This window comes from Pseudonaja textilis, chromosome 2 (assembly GCF_049901715.1).
Source record: "Pseudonaja textilis isolate UNSWEBS1 chromosome 2, rPseTex1.2, whole genome shotgun sequence".
NCBI lineage: Eukaryota > Metazoa > Chordata > Lepidosauria > Squamata > Elapidae > Pseudonaja > Pseudonaja textilis.
Window position 1 is genome coordinate 67,305,040 of NC_141991.1, and position 21,954 is coordinate 67,326,993.

At 36.1% G+C, this 21,954-nt stretch overlaps 1 protein-coding gene across 5 annotated transcripts in view; it reads left to right on the forward strand.

Moving 5' to 3' along the window:
• LOC113433855 (serine protease inhibitor Kazal-type 5-like) overlaps positions 1 to 20,755 on the forward strand; it is a 31,431-nt gene extending 10,676 nt beyond the window's left edge. For 4 of the 5 annotated variants that reach the window (XM_026696690.2, XM_087924216.1, XM_087924215.1 and 1 more), the window contains 11 exons: positions 1,266 to 1,396; positions 1,486 to 1,546; positions 5,079 to 5,215; positions 6,416 to 6,533; positions 12,081 to 12,190; positions 14,406 to 14,490; positions 16,360 to 16,487; positions 17,976 to 18,039; positions 18,961 to 19,082; positions 19,998 to 20,046; positions 20,474 to 20,755. In XM_026696690.2, coding sequence (XP_026552475.1) covers positions 1,266 to 1,396; positions 1,486 to 1,546; positions 5,079 to 5,215; positions 6,416 to 6,533; positions 12,081 to 12,190; positions 14,406 to 14,490; positions 16,360 to 16,487; positions 17,976 to 18,039; positions 18,961 to 19,082; positions 19,998 to 20,046; positions 20,474 to 20,485 — 1,017 coding nt within the window. In that variant the 3' untranslated portion in view covers positions 20,486 to 20,755. The remainder of the gene's footprint in view (positions 1 to 1,265; positions 1,397 to 1,485; positions 1,547 to 5,078; positions 5,216 to 6,415; positions 6,534 to 12,080; positions 12,191 to 14,405; positions 14,491 to 16,359; positions 16,488 to 17,975; positions 18,040 to 18,960; positions 19,083 to 19,997; positions 20,047 to 20,473) is intronic. The other variant, XM_026696691.2, reaches the window with a different exon arrangement.
• The last annotated feature ends 1,199 nt before the right edge of the window (positions 20,756 to 21,954 follow it).

Sequence of the window (21,954 nt, forward strand, 5' to 3'; positions counted from 1 at the left end):
CATTCATACACTGCTTTTCAGTTCCAAGCATAAATAATCGATCAGAATTGTTTTGGTCCCTAATCCATGTTAGACACAAAGCTGAACAAGATCCAGATCATCAGGAATTTTTGGGCATTACCCTATATTATTAAGCCAAAAAAAGAAATATGCTTCTCAACAGTCCCATCCTAAAGGTCCATTAATGAGAGATTTGTTTCCCAGAAGAGCTACTCTTTCTGAAGCTTCACCTTAAAGGAATTATTTTAAAATAATCATTATATGGTATAATCCTTTTTGGGGAGTCATTTAGGGCTTAAATGCATTGAGGCTATAATTATATATGTTAATCAGCACTCTTGGAGTTTGTTTTGCTTTTTCTTGTGATTTTTCTCGAACTGAAGTTGGATGATATATACTTACTAGAAGTCAATCTCATTGAATTCAGTGGCCTTTAGAACTCTGAATACACACAAACAACACATACAACTATGCTGTGTATACTTGCCTGGGCAGAGCCAGAGCTGCAGCTGCCTATTTAGAAAATTCCAAGCAGTTTGTTGGCACTCCATTAATATGTAATTGAGTAATGAACAAGCTATGATTGCTCCAGTTAGGGCAAGGTGTGGAACCATGTGCACACTTGTTTATCTTGGCCCTGCCTTTTCTCGTTTAGACAGCAAATTGTTTCATTAGTGACCTTTTCCTTCTCAATTTCTTTGATTCTACACAGCACAATTTGGATTCATTCTAATTAATCTGATCTCATTTGTTAGGATCACAAAGCTAACTTTCATGGCACAATTGTTCACACAAAATGCCACACGGATGAATCTAGCTGTCTAGCTGATACAAGTAGGCAAGATAGGGAATTAGTCCTTCTTCTGTATTAAAATTGCCTTTTTAAAGTAAAAAAAATCACAACAGTGACTATGAAGTGTTAAAAGTGCATCTATCTCTCTATCTCTCCCTCTATCTATCTATCTATCTATCATCTATCAATCTATCTATCTATCTAAAACCAACCAACCAATTTGACGGAGAGAAAGAAATTGAGTTTTTTAACAATAGGTTCTATTGACTTGTATGGGAAAGGGTAGCATGTATTTAATCCTAATTTTAAAACCAGCAATTGGGGCACTTTGTAAGAGAGTATAATTATGTGCATTATTATTCTGCATTGTTCCTTAGTGCAACTCAGTTAGTACAGAGTTGGTGACTTATAATAAAAAGTATCTTTAACTGAGAGTACAAAAAGAAGAAAGCTTTGTTTTTCTCTACCCTAGGATGAAAGTTGCCATGAATATTGGCTTTACTTCATTAAAGGGGTTTTTTTCTGCACCAGGGAACTTAACCCAGTTCGTGATGCTTCAGGCAAACAACACAACAATAAGTGCATGATGTGCCTACAGCAGTTGTGAGTAGATGATAATGTGATTGGTTTTCAACTACATTGGATTACTGTCTGCTGAAAAGTTAAAAAATGTCTTATACTTTTTTGTGCAGCAAAAATGGAGGTAAGATGAATTCTCTTGAACAGAGACAGCCACAATATGGAAACAATGAGGTGAGATCAAATTTTACCCAGGTTTCTCTATCACCATTACCATTACCTTTCTGCATTTCTTGCTCACAATGACCAAGATGAAGAAAAACTACATGCATCCCAGACATATTCTAGCACAGTGGTTGCCAACCAGTGAGCTAGGGACCACTGGTGGTCCATGAGAAAATTTCGGTGGTCTGCAAAGAAGTGTCATTCCCAAAGCACCCCCCAAAGCAATTAATCCAGGCTGCATGGGAACACAAGGCTGTGCTGTCCACATGGCCCGCGGGAACACAAGACTTGCATCCCTTGCATTTCGAACAACATGAGGTAGTGAGGGCAGGAGGGAAAGGGTGGAGGGGGGGAACTTGCCCCACTCACCCCACATGCCTCTCCTGGCCACCGGGCTGCTTCTTTCTACCTCTTTCTTCTTCTGCTTTTGGCTGCATGCAAGGAAAGCAGCGGAAGTCTTTCTTTTTCTCCCCCAAACTCTACCAGAAATGAATCTTTGGAACCCTGCACTGCAAGGCATCCTACTCCAGGAGGCTGCATCAGCAATGACTCATTTCTGGTGGAGTTTGTGGGAGAGAAAGAAAGGCTTTTGCTGCTTCTTCTGCTTTCCTTGCACAAAGCCAAAAGTCTCTTCCCCCCCTCTCCCCACTGGAGAATGGATCTGGAGATGGTATCCTACGATTCCAAATAAAGAATGATCGATTGGTAGGAAAATGGGGTGGGGAATTTTCCTGCAGAATTTTGGGGGGATTTTCCCAGGGTCTCTGGTCCATAGGATTTAAAATTATGAGTTTGGTGGTCCCTGAAGTCCAAAAGGTTGGTGACCCCTGTTCTAGCATGCTACACACCATCAAGAGATTTCAGTGTCCTGCACACACTCAAAGATTTTGATTACATTACACCATATATGAATTAGATTATATCAGGGGAAAAGAGTGTGGGAAAGAAATAAAATATAGTAAACCAAAGAAATTAAAACCATTGAAAGTGAAAAATAAACAATAACTAAAGCTAGTTTATACCCAAACCAATCATTATACTTCTCCACACTTTTCTATCCTTGCAAATTGCAGCCCATTCTTATTTCATGTTGTACAGGAAACATCTGGTTTGAACTTTTCCTGCCCTGCACAAAGGCCTATTCACTTTCCAAATTTTGCCCAGTGTCACCTCTTGTATCCTTTAACCAGTCTTCTGCCGTGCAACTTCCCTTGTATTTTTTGCATTCACTCCTGCTATCTTTCATTTTGTACAAGGGAAAATAAGGGTATTCTTCCAATTAGAGATACCATCTTCATGCAAATCCTTTACCACTTGTCACCATTCTCACAATTTTGGTTATCTCCTTTCCATCCATTTTTTCCCCATGGACATTAACATACATAGCATTCATTTTAATTAAATTCTATGACATCAATCTCATCCCCATATCAATCTCTAAAATACACTTCAGTTCCAATTCATTTCATCTCTTCAATTCTTAATTCTGCTGGGGGTTCCTTCTTTAAGTTCCCTTTCACCTTTCATCAAAATGCCTCTGAATTTCCACTGCTTATTATAATGTGAAATTACTCGTTCTTTTTTATTACAGTATTTGCAATTATCTTTTCCTAAACAACATATATTTCCTTCCCATTTTAAGCAGCAATTATTTTTATGCATTCATTTTTTCTCACCCAGAGCCTTTTTAAGAGTTCCTCTAGGGAGAACTCCATACCTTCCATGGCGGTCTGTAACGTAATTCTTTTTACTCTGTTTGAGATAGCTTCTATATCTAGCATTCGTTAGTTTGGGATGGGGAACATTTTCATCAATAGACCAATAAACCAATAGGCCATTTTGATCAATAGACCAATAGTCCAATATTACTAGATGCAATCGAAAACCAGTATACTCCAAAGGTGTTCTCTAAAGCCTAGGATCCCTAATCTAATGACCATCTTGCAAGCCAACATTCTATTGTCTTAATGTAACAACCAGGGGGCATATATAGCATACTAGCACACACAGGTAGTCCTCAACTTCCAACAATTCATTTAGTGGCTATTTAAAGTTACAACGGCACTGAAAAAAGTGACTTATGACTTTTTCAGTTATGACCTTTGAAGCATCCCCATGATTATGTGATCAAAGTTCAGATTTTTATTTATTTTATTTATTTATTTGATTTGTCAATTGCTTACAAGATAATAGGTATAAGTATAAACATGAGCAAGAATACAGGACATAGGTATGATTAAATGGGGACAATAGGATGGGAGGCATGATTGTGCACTTGTGCACGTCCCTTACAGACCTCTTAGGAATGGGGTGAAGTCAATAGTGGATAGTTTGAGGTTAAAGGAGTGAGGGTTCAAGGATGTAACAACAGAATCAGGTAGTCCATTCCACGCATTGACCACTCTGTTGCTGAAGTTGTACTTTCTGCAATCAAGTTTGGAGCAGTTAACATTGAGTTTGTGTCTGTTGTATTGTTGCGATTGAAGCTGAAGTAGTCATTGACTGGTAGGACATTGTAGTAGATAATTTTGTGTACTATGCTTAAGTCCAACCGTAGGAGTCATAGTTCAAGATTGACAACTGATGCTTGACAACTGGTTCATACATATGACTGTTGCTGTGTCCCAAGGTCATGTGATCCCCTTTTGCAACCTTCTGACAAGCAAAGTCAATGGGGAAGTGAGATTCACTTAACAACCAGGTTACTAACTTATCAACTGCACAGATTCACTTAACAACTGTGACAAATAAAATGGGGCAAAACTCACTTAACAAATGTTAACAAATTTCACTTGACAATAGAAATTTTGGGCTCAATTGTGGTTGTAAATTGAGGACTACCTATATACATCTTGTATTTAAAAAAATATGCACGTCCTGTTTAAGGTACTAAAAAAATCTCATTCATTAAATTACATACAGACTGAATTATCCTTCTTGGTAGCAGGTACTATGTAGGTTTAACAGGGAAGCTTAGGTTAAATAAGTTCAGTATCATTTTTAAATCTGCATCTTTGTCTAATTATTTATGATATCTGTTATAATTCAACATGAAAATATATATATCTATACTGTATTTTCATTTCCATCTTCTATCTAAAGCAACAAGTATATAATGATCTGTCATAGTGCATGAAGTTCATATTGTGGGCCCTATTCATATTCATTGCATTTATTTTGCAACACTTATATTTTCATCAGCAATTGAAGCAGAGATGCGCATTCTCTGGATTATTCTCATGATATTGCCTACCTAGCAATTGCTACTATGATTAGAGAAAATTGACTGTATTTCAAGCTTGCTGAAATAAATTTTATTAACTGGATCAATGGCACACTTTGAGTACCCTTTCAAAAGAATGATAATTCGACTTGATATCAAGACAAGACCAAATGATGCATTTAATGATCCCATGGAAGGTTCTCAGTGACTAGTGACATGGTTGACCTTACAATATACAAAGTTAATGTACAACAAAGATGCATTTGCATAATAGTTTCTAAGAATCAGTACAAATCATTTCATATTCTTTTTCTCCAGAAGTTTGACAATTGCTATGAATATCGGTCACAGATAGGGCCAAATGGAGAACTCACTTGCACACGTGAGAATGATCCAGTACGTGATGATTCTGGCCAGACTCACAGCAACAAATGCATCATGTGTGCAGAACAATTGTAAGTGCTTTAACTAAATAATGATATTTATACTGTGGGAAGAAATATCCATCTGGTTAAGTTCCAAGCTGGGAGAAGGACACTGGAAACATGGAAGCTGATTGGAAAGAAGGTTTAATGAAGAACAGAACCACCAAGCATATGTGACTGACCGCATGGAGTTGAGAGTGAGAGGGGTTTATACCTTCTCTTGGGCTTTGCACTTTGCACTTCCTGTTCCTGTGCAAGAACATGTACTCTATTGGCTACTCCCATGGGGTAGGAGTTATGTAGGGGTCATAGCTAGCTCTATAGGCAAAAGGGGAAATGTAAATCCTAGCTGTTTGTTTGAGATCCCAGGTTTGGTTGAAATTTGGGGTAATACAATGAGAGGGCTTGTGTTCTGAAAGGATATTGGCCAAGTCCTATTGTGGCTTAATGGCTTTGTCCTGTGTTGGATCTTGAGTGAGCACTAATCCTGCCATTCTACTTAATTCTGCCTTTGTTTGGGCTTTGCTGCAGGGAGTTTCAAAATATACTGTCTTGAATGGATTACCAAATCTGTATTTCTGAAAGACTGAGTCTGCTTTGCCTTTAAAAAAAAACATATCTCTCCTTTTCTCCCTTTGGGAAAATATAATATTCTGCCTTTTTAATATTTCTCCAAAATATTTCATTCTTCTAGGAGGGGGATAGGTGCTGATTTTCTACAATACATAGAAGAAGAGTACATAAAAAACAATATAGTCAAGTCTGTGAAGAATGGAAGTTTAGTAATGCCTTTAGATCTCAGCCTTTTCACCCAGAGAGAAAGAGAGGGAAAAATTATTAGAATCTGCATTCCAGGCATATATAGTCCCAGGATGGACTGTGACAAGAGTCATTAATTCATTATCTTCAATGTCCATTCATTGCTTACAAAAATCTCTGCCTGAAGTATCGACTTTGGCCAAGTAATAGAACTCAAGACATTCCTAGAGACTTTTCCAAAGCAATTCTATTATTCAGTATATACGGTGTTCTGAGGGAGAGCAATAATAATAATTTTTGCAAAGAACTAATGATTTTTAATGGGCTGTTTAAGCTGGTCTTGTCTTTCTCTTTGTTTCCATTTTTGTATATTGCTTTGGTGTGTTTTTATACTGCTCTTGTACTAAACATTTTGAGTTCCAACAAGTGTTTGGACTATGAAAACCAAATCCTGATCTTTGTGTCTTCTAGCAAAAGAGAAGCAAGACAAGGGAAGCTTTTTGGTGGAAATGGAAAAGGACAACCAAGCCCATATTCAAATGGCAACACAGCTACTCAAGGGGATTATAGGCAAGGAAACCTGAATGAGGTGAGAGGGAATATTACTCAAACTTCTACCTGGCCATTACTTCCACAACCGTGAAAACAGATTCTTTTTCTCATTTTGTTTTGTTTTCAATGGTTCATTTGTTTGTAGCATTTGTGTGACATTTGTGGCAGAGATAGCTCAAATACTACATCATAACAATCATAGCCTCAAAAGCATTTTCAGGTTAAGGAAATTCCATTATTTTCAAAGGAAAACAGAGGCATCATATCAAAAATGGTCCTTTGCAGCAGTTCACGATTGGCAGTCTGGGATCATGTGGCAAGCAGTAGTATTTTAGAAGATCAACCAAATACATTATGATATGCTGGGAGATATCATAACAAAGAAAATTCCGAATTCAGTTTCAAGGAATATAAATATAATATTATGGTGAAGACTCACCTCATAAGGGAAGAGAAAATAGACGGTATGTAAAGATATTTATTTATTTATTTATTTATTTATTATAAAAGGTTTTTCTTTATTAAACAAATAAATACAAACACAAACAGATTTTACATTTAAAAGATATTTATTTAGTTATTATTTGTTTGTTTGTCAAACATGTACAAGATAACAAGTGCAGGTATGAACATAAGCATGAACAAAGGAAGTAAATACAGATAAATGGGGATAGTAAGACAGGGAGGGTAGGCATGCTGGTGTGCTTATCCACACTCCCTTTAAGGACCTCTTAAGAATGGGGTGAGGTCCACAGTAGTTTGAGATTGAAACTGTGAGGGTTTGAGGCTGTAATAACAGAGAGAGCATTCCAGGTGTTGAACACACTGATGCTGAAGTCATAGTTTCAGCAATCAAGTTTGAAGCAGTTTACCTTGCGTTCATATCAATTATTTGCCCGTGTATTATTGTGGTTGATGCTGAAGAAGTTTTATTTATTTTAAAATAAAAATGTAGTTACATCTGAAAATGGACAAATGGACACTTCCTATTCTCCTGTGAGAGTCTTGCTTGCATGGTGGAAATTCACATTCAACAACTTCCAGAAAAATCATATTTTTTGTGGTGGCTCTTGGTGAGGAATGCCCACATTTGAGAAGATTATTTTGAATGAAGTCTTTTCAGAGGGAAATGAATAGTTATCTTGGAGCTGAAGAGAGATAATCATCACCATTTGCATTTCAGAAAGTGGAAACTTTTGGACCCAAACTATTTTATAATATAAGCTGTATTTTGAGAGCAATGTACATGTACATATGCAACATGCATAAGTAGCTTAGAGGCAAGATCAGGCTGAAGACTGCAGAAAGCTGGAGGACAGGAAGCATGAAATATTACTAGAAAAGAACACAAATGCTGTTCCATTTTTTCCCCATTCAAGAGATGGTCTGAGAAATAAGAGGATTGGATGGCTCAAAATTTCTCTAGGGGAAGAAATAGTTCTCCAGCAACTATTCCAAGAGCAGATTTCTCTGGACTAGAGTCATTGCTCAAAAACCCAAATGGGAGCAGGGCAGAGGGAGATTTCTCTCATACTGATTTCTCTTGAGATATAATTGAAAGATGGGGAATCAGAGACATTGCAAAGAAAAGTGAAGAAAGAACAGAATTCATACCAGAATTTTACCAACATTTTCTTTTTCAAGACATTCTATAGCAAATTCTATTTCTTCAAATTGAATGAGAATAGGTAGCAGTAAGACTGGAGATTTATCTTCCTAGTATTAAACAGAAGTGCTGTCAACTTCCAGCAATATAAGAAGTAAATGTGCCAAAATTATGACCAAAGAATTTGTCTGAACATGGGAGCCTGTCAAAAGACATACAAATCCAGACATAATGACTGTTGTTCATTTCCGGTTCTTAATTATGTCGGAATAAAATAATGAATTTTTATCTTCAACTTCTCCAAGATGTTGCAATTAGAATTTCCAGAATTCTCAGCCAATGCTGCATAGCTGTAGCCGCCAAGTGGGAAAAGCTGGTAATAGCAGAATTCAGTTCTCCCCGTCTCTATGGATCCTAGCTTCAATAGTGTGAAATCTAAAAATGAATTTCAGTGTTGTTACTTCACAGTAGTCTTCTTAAATTTCTTCGCCAAAGTACAGAAATAATCCTGGGCACCTATACATATTGGCAAAAATATGTAACTGATCTAATACATATCAATTTTACAGAAGACAATGTTGAAAAAGCACTACACAATCTAAAACCATACATCTCTATTGGACCGGACGGATTATGTGCCTACTTCTTAAAAAAGCTATGTTTTTTGTTTCTTTTTGTTTCTTTGCCTATTAACTTTATATTCATCTTCTGAGATCTGAAGTATTTTGACTACAAGCTGGTTTTTCAACTCCTTTCATTGTCATCTTGAGATAGTTTCAGTAAGTGTAGTTTTTAAAAGGAAATGTTTGGTTTACAAATTCCATTCAGTTTATGGAAAAAAGGGTCCTGTGACATAAAGATGACCAGTGAGGAATGGGAGGATTTACATTCTTTGTAGTCACCTGGTTGTTAGCACTCTGAGAGTCATGGAGTCCACTTGAGGGTTTATCTGTATCCTCAGAGTCACCCGAATCAGAATACAAATGGGTGTGGAACCTTCTTGGGATGCTGAAAGAGCTCCATGGTAAACAGGAGATACATGGTGTTGTATTCCTCCCCCTCTACTGTAGGAAGGCTGTTCAATTTTAATATAGATGGCCCCATTGACTCCTCTTTTAAACCAGTGGTCCTTTCCATCCAGAATGTCAACTTTGCTATCTTCAAAAGAGTGACTCTTGTCTTTCAGATGCAGATGGACTGCTGAATCCTGTCCTGATGAGTTTGTCTTCTATGTTGTGCCATGTGTTTGTGAAGTAGTTGTTTTGTTTCCCCAATATACAGGTCTATGTGTCTCACTGCATTGCATTGACTATGCCACTTGTTCAGTTTGTGTATGGGTGTGTTTGTCCTTGGGGTGGACAAGCTTCTGCCTTAATGTGCTCCTGGTTTAAAGTGTGCACATATATTGTGTTGGCTGAGGATCCTCCCAAGCTTTTCAAATATTTCCGCAAGATATGGAATGACAACATTGCTCCATTTATTGTTTTCTTCTTTGTCTGTTATGGAGGAGCTCCTGCTGGATCTTTTTGTGGACAAATCCAACAGGTGCTCCTTCATAACAGACAAAGAAGAGAACAACAAACAAATTTCTCCAGATGGTGCATAATTTAAGGACATTTTATTACATTTTGTGTAACTTGTTTTTTTTAATTAGTAAGTTCCCAAACTTGATATATAGAATAGCATAGCATAGCATAGCATAGCATAGCATAGCATAGCATAGCATAGCATAGCATAGCATAGCATAGCATAGAATAGAATAGAATAGAATAGAATAGAATAGAATAGAATAGAATAGAATAGAATAGAATAGAATAGAATTCTTTATTGGCCAAGTGTGCTTGGACACACAAGGAATTTGTCTTGGTGCAAATGCTCTCAGTATACATAAAAGAAAAGATACATTTATCAAGAGTCAAGAATCATAAGGTACAACACTTAATAATAGTCATAGGATAAAATAAGCAATCAAATCATACTAGGAAACAGTCAATATTTGCCTAATATCAGTTGCTTCCACCAGTAAATCATTTTTGTTATTTTTTTCACCACTCCAACTCTATTATGCCTTTTTAGAGGTACCTCTTTCAAAGTCTTCTTTCCAAATGTCCTACCTACTTATTTTGAAATACTTAAGTCATAGGGGATTCAATAGATAACAGATAACAGATAATCAGAGTTGGAAGGGACCTTGTAGGTCATACAGTCCAACCCCCCTGCCCAAGCAGGAGACCCTACACCATTTCTGACAAATGGCAGTCCAATCTCTTCTTGAAAGTCTCAAGTGATGATGCTCCCACAACTTCTGAGAGCAGGTTTTTCCATTGGTTGATTGTTCTCATTGTCAGAAAGTTTCTCCTTATTTCCAGGTTAAATCTCTCCTTGTTCAATTTCCATCCATGATTCCTTGTCTGGCCTACAGGCACTTTAGAAAATAGCTTGACCCCCTTCTCTCTGTGGCAGCCCCTCAAATATTGGAAGACTGCTATCATGTCTCCCCTGGTCCTTCTCTTCACTAGACTAACCAACCCCAGTTCCTGTTTTAGTCTCCAGTCTCCAGTCCCCTAATCATCCTAGTTGCTCTTCTCTACTTTTTCTAGAGTCTCAACATCTTTTTTATAAAGTGGTGACCAAAACTGGATGCAGTACTCTAGGTGTGGTCTTACTAAGGCTTTATAGACTGGTGTTAGTACCTCACTTGATCTTGATTGTAGGCACAATAATTTTCATTTCAGGATGCAATGTTGCATGTCAACAAATTATTGCTTTCTTTCTCATGACTTTGTCTCTTAAGGAACCTTGCCCCTTCCTTCCACAATAAGCCTTATATAAAGCATATTGCCAATTTAGACAGGTAACAAGTATTAACATGTTAAAGGAGGAGACATTTTATAGTCCATTTAAAATGTGGCCTCCTACCCATATGGTTCAGCAATTTTGACAGATTTGTTTGTGATCCACTAATCTTTATATCTAACATCTCATTCCGTTAACTATATTAGGATGAGAATCTCCTCCATGTTTACTTTTTTTTTGTTTATTCTTCATCTTTTTTGGCTTTATTCTTTGTTTTTGTTTTCCACCAAGCTCTTTCCTAAGAATGTAGATTGTTCTAGACATTTCTCAAGGATTTCATAACAACTGCAACATTAATCTGATATGATTTGTACCACCCAGGAGTTTCTACCTCTATTAGAATATACTTAGAAATACTGGTTATGGAAAACAGGTACCTGCATATGTAAAATCAACATACATTAACTATCTCATAGTACCCGTTCTATTACTTGATTACCTTAATAAATATAAAACTTGTGAGTCATGGTCAAATGAAAACAATTCAGACATATTAGTGATCTCTTTCCATGGTTGCTGATGACTATGGTGAGAATGGAGCACCTGGGAACAATTCAGAGGTGGTATTCAGCAGGTTCTGACCAGTTCTGGAGAACCGGTAGCGGAAATTTTGAGTAGTTTGGAGAACTGGTGGTAACCTCCCTGGAGTGGGGTGAGAATGGAGATTTTGCAGTATCCTTCCCCTGCCATGCCCACCAAGCCACGCCCACCAAGCCATGCCCACAGAACCTGTAGTAAAAAAATTTGAATCCCACCACTGGAACAATTATATACGGTCTCTTATTCTGGCTGTCCATGTGAGACTTCAAGCAAATTGTAGACTGAGGACTGGATAGATAGAGACATTCTAAGCCAAGAACACATAATCCATAACTCAGAAAGTTTCCAAGGACTGCCTTTCCAAGATCAAAATAAGAGATGAATTTTACATAAAAGAGTTGGAGGAAACAAGTGTTGCTGTTTAAAATTCTGAACTTCTGAATATTGCAATTTCATCATCAATGAAATAACAAAATACTTCTAAGGTCATCTGTCTCGATGGACAAAAGATAATCACATCTTGTCTCTCAAGGTCTCCATTTGTTCACAAGGAAATAATATACAGTACTTCTTTATTAACAGAGAAATTGTGATCAGCGTGATGGTATGACTCAACCCAATGTGGGATATAACTCCTGCACAGGAGAGAAGATTCCACATGGTGATTACAGAACAAATACCAATTGTGGAGGGTAAGCATGCTAAGCAGACAAAGAACAGTGTAAGAGTAGCTATAGTGCAAAGGAGGAAACATAAAGAACAGTCAGTTTTCTATCAACCTGGCTTCTGACAATGTGATTTAAGTTCATGAAAGCACCTGGCATAATGAAATATTACAGAAGACAATCTAGGAACTTGCTTTGGATTTAATTATTAAGATTTTATACTCATATTGTTGTTTTCAAAATTATTGCAATAGACCACATAATACAAACATGAAACAGTAAAAAACCAAAATCAAACTAAAATGTAAATCTGTCATAATTACATGTAGGTAGGGCCAGTTTATTCTCAAGGCCCTCCAGAAAGTATTTGTCTGTTCTGATTGGTTGCACAATCAGCAAGATATTTAAACAGGATTTGACTTTTTTATTCACCTATTGAGTCCTTCCTAAGTACCATGGGATAGACAGGTGTTATTGTTTCATGGTATTAAAGGCATAATCACAGGATGTAGGCTGTTTTAAGTACAGCTGTCTTTTCTAGTTGATCAATGATGATTTTATCAGTGCCAAAGGTGTCCAAATAGTGCTCCAGTTGTTTTGGAATTGCATCTAAAGCACTTATCCCTTACTTTCTATTTACTTTGTGTTCCCTCCAGTTATTGTTTACAGGCAAACCATATTTCTTGAGATTTTCCAATGCACCATTGTTACTACTTTTTTTTTTAATGCCATTGTTTCTAGTCAGTCTATGGGAACTTCTTGTAGCAGCTATCTAGGTGGTTTACTGTTTCTTCAGCTTCTTTGCAGAGGTGGTATTTGCTGTCCATTGCTCTCTTCTCAATTCTGGCTTTGTGTACACTTGTTAAGATTTGGTTTTGTGCAGCCAGAATTAGCTTCTCTGTCTCATTCTTCAGCTTTTCTGATTTTAGCCCTTGCCAAATCTTGTTATTTCCCATCTTTATTATGCAGCTCAAGGCTGTATACACAATGATCCTTTCTGTTACACTCCCCCCCCCAATAATATAACTTCCAGAAGGCTGACAATGAGGCTAACTGCTTAATTTCCAGCAGGAGGTAGTTCATAATTTGATGGCTGAAACTAAAAAAAAACCCTTCCAGTCACTTGTCTTTCTTCATCTTAAATTTTAAAGTTCTTGTTGGAACAACCACATTTTTATTGGAGAAGGCAGTTCTGAATATACCTCAATCCCACACCATATAGGATCTGTGTAGACTAATACCAGCACTTTGAATCATACCCAGAAAATTTATTGTTGACCGATACAGGGATGATAAAATGAGTCTTATATACAAGTCATGCCTTTAATTTGGTAACATACAGGTCACTGCATTTTGTATCCATTGGAGCTCCCAAGGGAAGCTTCAACCCCATGTGAAGAACATTGCAGTAATCCAATAGCAATAGCACTTATCCTTATATTTAGCTCCATAAGGCTTTACAGCCCTCTCTAAGCAGTTTATAGAGTCAAAGTATTGCTCCCAACAATCTGGGCCCTCATTTTACCAACCTTGGAAGGCTGGAAGGCTGAGTCAATCTCAAGCTCATCAGGATCAAATTCCAGACTGTGGGAAGAGTTAGCCTGCAATACTGCATCCTAACCACTGCACCACCCTTTCCCATTGATCAGGTATCTCCTCTCAGGTAAGAGCAGAACCAATGAAACACAGGACCCCAGTACCCAATCCTTACAGGTGAGCTTGGATTCATCAGTTTCCCTTCTCAGGCTATAAAGTGCAAGCTACAAATCCTTGGTAGACAAGACCAAGAAACCAATTCCTTGGGAAGGCTAAAACTATTTTACTGTTTTTTATTGAGATTAGCTCTAATAACAGAACCTTGCAAGCCTGGATATGCTTTACTTCCTTCTCCTTTTTATACTTCACTGAATTAGGGAGGTGTTTTCCTGATCCACTACCAAATAGTTAACTCGGACTTTAACAAATCCTGCAGGCCCTTTTGCCTATGCAATAGTTTCTGCACATCTCTATCAAAGTCAAGTTACTTAGTCTCTATGTCAGCACAATCCTACTAATGCTAGCATCTGAAGCCAATTCTTTCCAATCATGCTAGAACATGCTGTGTTGATCATGATGCAATGTTGCACATATCTTGACCACATCAGCATTTGGCATCGGTGAGATCATCATTGGATATATGTTTACCATTAGCCCTAAGTCATTCTCAAAAAACTTAGATAAATGTACATATTATTTCTTCTAGGACAGGAGACTCTTCATATAGTGTAAATTGTCAAAAAGATCTTTTAAGAAACAGAAAGAAAAGTGGCGCTACCACTGACAGCAAGGTAAAAGTCTTTCCTGATATAAAAATGGAATAAATATTTATCACTGGTCAAAAACCTGTATTATTTGGACAATATAATTGTAGTAAGATTAGCAAAGATTGGTGTTTCATGTTTCCAGAGTTGGTACTGAAAAAATAGCATTTATGCTTAAGTACAAAACACCTTTAAAAATGGACACACAATTCTGTTCCATACATTGTAGAACAGTTTTATTGATACTGCCACTGTTGGGCAGAAGTGTTGCCCTCTAGTGGCAGGAATCAAAGCAGTTCTATCATCTATTCAATTATTGGATGTTCTGTCAAAGATGATCTCTTCACAGGATATCAGCTGGATACAAAGAATGCAGGTGTTGTTGGGTAGGTAGATTTATTGATCCATCTGGCCTTACTTGGTATATAATGCTCTGGGATAGTAATCTACAATCTGTTGTCTGATCAACAGGTGGCAGTTTTGAGTTTATAGCTAATTCAAGACATTTTAATCAAGCAAGTATGAAGATTAGCAGTTATCCCTTTGGTTGATAACTTTCTATATGTTTCATGATCTCTCCCACATTTGCATTCTTTGGTTTGCAAACAGCTGAATGACAGTTATTTTTAAGAGACTTGCTGTTGATAGAAATGCAGTCTTGTGTATAAATGTTGACAAAGCTGGCATATATTTGACAAACTGTAGGAAATAATATAACTCTTCAAATTATATTGCTGACTAGTTGAGGAATCAGAAAGCAAAGACATTGACAGTTTCCCCCTCTGAAAAGATAAAATTTTGTATCCACTAAATGTAACAGCTGTTTTAAAGATATAAACAAGCTTAACTCCATTTACAAAACAAAGTAATAACATTTCTATACATATTCTGTACTATTGTCCAAAGAATCTTTGAACTGAAAATCGCTGCTGGGGAAAGAAAGGCCATTAAAATTACTGATCAGAAATACTAGCAGTGAACTGTTAGGATGTGCAGGTGTGATATTGATGTATAATAAGTACAATAAAAAGTACTGTTGTATGTTTTTGTAGTTTTGTTATTTTGAGCTGCTCAGAGTTATCGTTTAAAAGAAGTGACTGTACACATCTTTTAACTATTTCAAAACTTCCAAATTACAACATAAAAGAAAATTCTAACAAAAATAATGGCCCTAAATAGGTAACCTCTGCTATTTAGAAGTTGTTGAACAATGACTCCCACTATATTTTACCATTAGACATGTCAGCTGGAACTGCTGGAAGATGAAACTAGGCAATATTTGGTGGTGCACAAGTTATTGGCCGTAAAGCATTTTAGTTTTTTTTTTTAAAAAAAAACTAATTTGGGGAACAAGATTTTGATGATTTTGATCATGCTAAGAACTCTTCATCTTAGATGTTCTCAGAATGATATATACAGATCACTTTTCTTTAACCACTTAGAGCAGAGATAAAGATGTTACACTATGTCATGTGAATTGAGCTTTCTTTACATGACTTCCATTCCCAACCCAATGCCTACTTTCACACAATGTATATTCTATGTGGAATTGTCACCCACATTGACCACCAGGAGGTGCTATGTGATTGATTTCATACTACTGGGGACTTTTTAGATGTAGGTAGACAGCAGGTTCTATCTATGGAATTCAAGCTCTCTACAAGGAATTGAAGACTATTAGTGTGAGACTACACTGGATAGGACTGCAAACTTGCTTTATAATAGACATATTTAGATGAGCTTATTTGTATGTACTAATTCCATTACTAATTGAGGCCAGTTGCAAGAACTACATTGCTATATCTGTCCTTAGAGCTGGTTTTCATTATTTCAGCAAATCTAAAAACAGGCCAATGCTTGGAATGATCCTAGGTTGTTTTTTGTTTTTCTTTTTAGCTGAATTGCATTATAGTTCTAGCCAACCTTAAAAAAAACAAGACTTCCTGCCAGGCTTTGTGGTCTCCTGTTTGTGGCACTGATGAAAAAACGTACAGCAATACATGTTTCCTGTGCTTAGCAATTGTGTAAGTATAAACATTATTTCCTGTTTTACTATAAAGGTAATTTGACTCATGTATGCCTTTGCAGTAGGTTATTAATTGTGTTTACATTATAGCAAGCTATCTAATATTTGATTGGTGATTTGCTATGACAAACACAGAAAAACATCAATTAAAATGAAAATAATGCAGGATAAATGAGATGCACTTACAAATATTATCTTGATCATTATGCCTTTGGAGACTTGTTTAATGACTGGTTAAGATAAAAGTTGTTTCATAATGAAGAAGTGTATATGGTATTTATTTTAAGGCAGAGAATTGCAAAGATGATCTTAAAAACTCTAAATTTAATAGTGCTGACAAGAAACAATGACTGTAGAAATGTAAAGACATCAGCTCATCTTGTGTATGGATCAGGAACAGATTCTAAAATCTTGATGCAAAATACCAAGCATCCGTACAGTGACGAGTGAACTTGACTTGACAAATTGTATCATCCACTGAATAATGAATGGTGATAGACAATCTGAAAGGTCTGCATGCCAAGTCTTTAAGTGTCAGGTAAATTTATCTGGGTTTTGCAGCACAAAAATGTTCTTCAAGTATAGAGACTGCACAGGCACTGTGGAAGTCCCTTTGTTTTAGCATCCAGCAATAAGCTTTCCAACAATATTCCTCATGAATAAATCCTCAAAACTGACAACTTTATTTCCTGAAAACCTTAAAGATATATTAGAGCGGTACTAAACAATGCTTGGGATTTCCCTTGTAATTTCATTGTTCTTACCATTAAATGTTAGTTATTCTGTTTTGCACATCAGTTGGTGGGAAGATAACAGCTTAAAAGCATAATTTAAAAGACTAATGAAATAAGATAACTTAAAGCAAACGAGGGAAGTCCTTGCAGCTCCTAGAGATAGAAGATTTTTGCCAATAATGAATTGTGTGTTTGATCTGGTCATAACATAGTCATACAAGTCAAAAGGCAGCAGTATGGGGCTTGTAGTTACTAGGGTGATCATCTTCCTTCCGAGATATGCTTGCTCTCTCAGATAACTTCACATTGTTTTAAATTAAAAAATAGCTAAAATGTGATACATGATGCTTGTTTTTGCAAGAAATATCAGCATTCTAGAATGGGATCTTCCAAAATTTGATGATCTTACAAACCTGGAGAAATTTAGAAAGGAAGAATCCAAATTGTCATGCTAGATTATGCACAACAGCCAAGGTTTATAATGGTTACTAAGCCATATATTAACTCAAGAGGGTGTAATTATCCCAATTCTCAATGCTTCAGCTGAGATTTGGAATATTCCTCCACTTTTAAACTGACATTTTTGTGTCTTCTGTAAATATGAGTGTGTCTGTGAGTTTTATTTGTTCTACAACCTAACATAACCATAGACTTTTTGACTGATTATCATAATAATTAGCTGAGATGATCAAAACTGATAATAATAGCACTTAATATGCTAATAGTAACAGCACTTTGTATGTTGTTTACAGGAATGCCAAATATATCCCTGCAATAAAGCATGAAGGTGAATGTACAGAAGTCATTCATGAAACGGTAAGACTATAATTTTAATGATGGTGCCAGAACTAGGAATATAATGCTTGGCACGCTTGCTTGGAATCTAGAAGTAAATACTTAGTTCAGTTGAGTTTATTTCCCCAAAAATATGCAACAGATTGTCATGTTAAATATGTATGTTGGGTGTTAAGATGTTAGAGGTTTTAGAGATGGGTATAAAGAGAAGAACCATAACAGAGAAACTGATATCAAACTCATCTTTGAAGATGTATAGAATGAACTAGAGAACTCTAATTGAAAAACTTAATTACTCCTATGAGACTTCTCCAATCACCCTTGTGCAACTGAGCAAAGAGAAATCCTAGCATTCAACCTAGTAGTACTAAGGTTTGTAAACTATCATTGGGAGGGTTCTTGTTTGAATGTTTTTTCTCAGCTGTCCTGGAATTAGAGAGTATTTATGAAACAAGTAGCCCTAAATGTGAACACTAAAGGAAACATTAATTTAATTAAAGCAATTTGCTGTGATAGTAACAATAGATATAAAAAGATAAACGTTCAAGTGTCATTAAAACTTCAGATAATATCTACCTATGGTTCTTGTCATAGAGAATTCTTAAATAAGAAGAAATTGGGGGCGGGGGCGGGTTAGTGTGCTGAATTCAGCTTAAGGGATATCAAGAGTGAGGTCAGTTCCATTGTGTCCATCCAACATATTTTGCAAATTTGGAAAATAAAATGCAACAAGACTTTGGCAGAACTTAATATTTGAGTTATTTCATTTTATTCCACCTGTAAAAAGGTATGCACCTTTTTAGTGGTGGAATGAAATGGAATAACTAGACTTGTTGCATTTTATTTTCCAAATTTGCAAAATATGTTTAATGTGGTAAGACACAGAGAAGAATCAAATCTAGTTGGATTCCACAAGTTGCCCATACTAGTAATTTTCTTTAGATTGATTGCAGCAAGTATCCCCAAACCAGAGGACAAGTACTTTGCAAACTGAGCCCTCCAGAAGTTTGTGGCACTGATGGTGTGACATATAAGAATGAATGTGCACTCTGCAATCAAATTATGTGAGTATATACTTATACATCTCCGCCTTACCTATAGTCATCTTGGACAATTTTGTCTAGCTAAAAGACAAATGTATTTGCCTTTGGTTTTTCCAGTTGGAACAAATGATTACTGAAGAAAGGATTGATTTTTTTTTTGTTTCACAATTTTTACTCTTGCACCTTTAACCATTGTGCCAAATTACCACCACTCCTCCCCATCAAAAACAACCAGGAAGTATAATGATAGTTAAAAATGCAGTATATACATATAGAAACTCCAGTTACAACTATAGGAATAAGAAAGATAAATAGGGTATTGTATAAAGAAAAGTTAAATGGTTGAACATAGGAGGTATAATAGAATGTATGATGTTGATACAACCAGTATATCACGGTTGTAAAATTGAAGCTGTAAAATAAAATGAAAAAAGGTATAACAAAATTTTATTTAAAAACAACAACGAAGAAGTATATAAACCAATTACTGAAATTTCTCAGACTACTTTGTCTGATTTATTTCTGCATATAGTGTCTTTTCCTTTTAAGAAGTTATCATACACACTTATATTATTACCCTCCTTTGTTATCCTCATGCAGTTATAAGGACAATAATATAACTCAGATTTTCCAGATGAAAGAAGATGCTGTCATGATTTGTAAAAGACATGGTTAGTGGGGCAGAAAGAGTCATCAGAAAAAATACAACTGAAATGTTTGAACTAAATTAGGATAAAGTACACTTCTAAATTTGGATAGTGGATTAGAAGTTCCTCTTAATGCTAAATATCTTCTGGGAAAAGTTTGGGATATTGTTCAACTGATTTAAGCTGGATTTACATTTGTAGAAATAGCCATAATATTCACAATATTATTCAATTTTAAAGTTACTGGGGATTTATCTGTGATCTTTCTATCTCTACTTCGTTTTTCCAGGAAAACTAAATCTGAGATTGGCATACAGAATATAGGACCATGCCCCAAGGTTTGTTCTGCTCATTCAATATTGATTAATTCCAGAACAGTTTATAGTAATTAAGAATGTAGCATGCTCCTATTTATTATAGTTATAAAGCCAGAAATAACAGAATCAGTGATTGTATGATATATATAGCTAATAAAAAGAGAGTGAAAATTGTTTCTAAGAAAATGAAAAGTTTGTATATTTTATGATTTTTTTTTAAAAAAAATGTTTTTAGAAGATTTCAATACACATTTTGTACAAACCAGTCTGTTCTACCATATTTAAAAAAGTAATAGTAAGTTACACAATATTGTTTGGAAGAGATTTCTTCATATGCACATATCTATTGTGAATCCAAATAATCATAATTAGTTTTATAAACAACAACTTAGAAATATATTATTTTGTGGACAAATGGTTAGTGCTAAATTCCTTCTGTTTTCTCCAGAGGAAACTGTGAAGAACTGACATTCAACAAAACTGTTACAACTCAAGTGGTATCAAATCAGTCTTCATCCTATATTTAAAAAGAATATGACAAGCTTATAAGAAAAGGACAATAACCATTACATTGGGTGGAAATGAGAAGACATTGTCCAAAGTTCTATTTCAAGTTATCAGATCTACTCAAGTCAGTGGTTTCATTCTCATGACTACCACAGACTTGCTTGAGTATTTTTTCACATTAATAAATCTCATTATTCCTATTCAATAACGTAAACAAGGAAGTTCTCTATCATTTTTATTTTTGTCCATATTTTCCAGGCAAATGTCATTACTTTTTCTTCAGTTATTGTTTTTAATAAATTGTTCATGTAAACTTAATTTAGTGCAAATGTATAGGTGTTAAGAATCCCATTTAGCATTTGAACACACATATAATATCACATCAGTCCAAATGTTGAACTGATGTGCTATACATATCAAGCTATCAGTGTGCATGCACTCTCTCTCTCTCTCTTTCACACACACACACACACAAATATGTTATGTCTCCTCTTGGAAATTCAAACGAACAAACAGAAAGCAGCCGTTTCACAATCAAATCAAACTGAAGGAAATAACAAGATAACGGCTGGCAGAAACTGTTAGGACTCCCCTTCGAAATTCAAACAAACAGAGAGCTCTTTGCAGTAACGTCCTCATTCAAAATAGTCATTTTGTTCCTGGCGAAAAGCACCAGCTCAGCTGTGTCCTTTTATACCCATTAAGGCAACGTGCTAATTAACTGGCTTGCCCTTCAGATTAACGTTTCCTGGTTCTGACGTCAATCCACGATCTAACAGTCATCAGAGTCAAAACTCCCAACAGGACCGATCCTTCCAATCACAACACAAATATATGTAGTCTAATTGGTATGCTATCATCTGCCTGCTTCAAATAAAGGAGTAACATAAATTAGGACATTCGTGTTGACTTGGTGTCACCCAGATTAACAAGATTCACATCCCAACTGGAGAAATCAGGACAATCTGACAATAGATAGGCTACTGGAACAAAACCACATACATGGATGAGACAAGAGAACCTGGTATTGATGCAGTGTTCTTACAACAGTGCTACTACAACAGTAGACTTAATGAGAGGGATTTATGAAATGTATGAGGGAATTATGGATATACAGAAGATCCACACATGCTGAGAAGCAGCATTTACCCAGCATTTCAGTATAGGGAAAAGGAAACTAGTCTCACAACATGAGATTGTACATAAGGCCATGGAGAAATGGAGCCAAGATCCTATGGAACTTCCAAATCCAGACAGACAGGCAGGTATTAGCCAATTCACCAGACATTGTGGAAGCAGACAAGGATTGGAGACAGTGGTGGCAATAGATATAAGGGTACCAAGTGACAGCAATACCAGAAAGAAGAGTATGAAAAACTGCAGAAGTACCAGAGTCTGAAGGAGAAGAGATAAGGAAAGAAA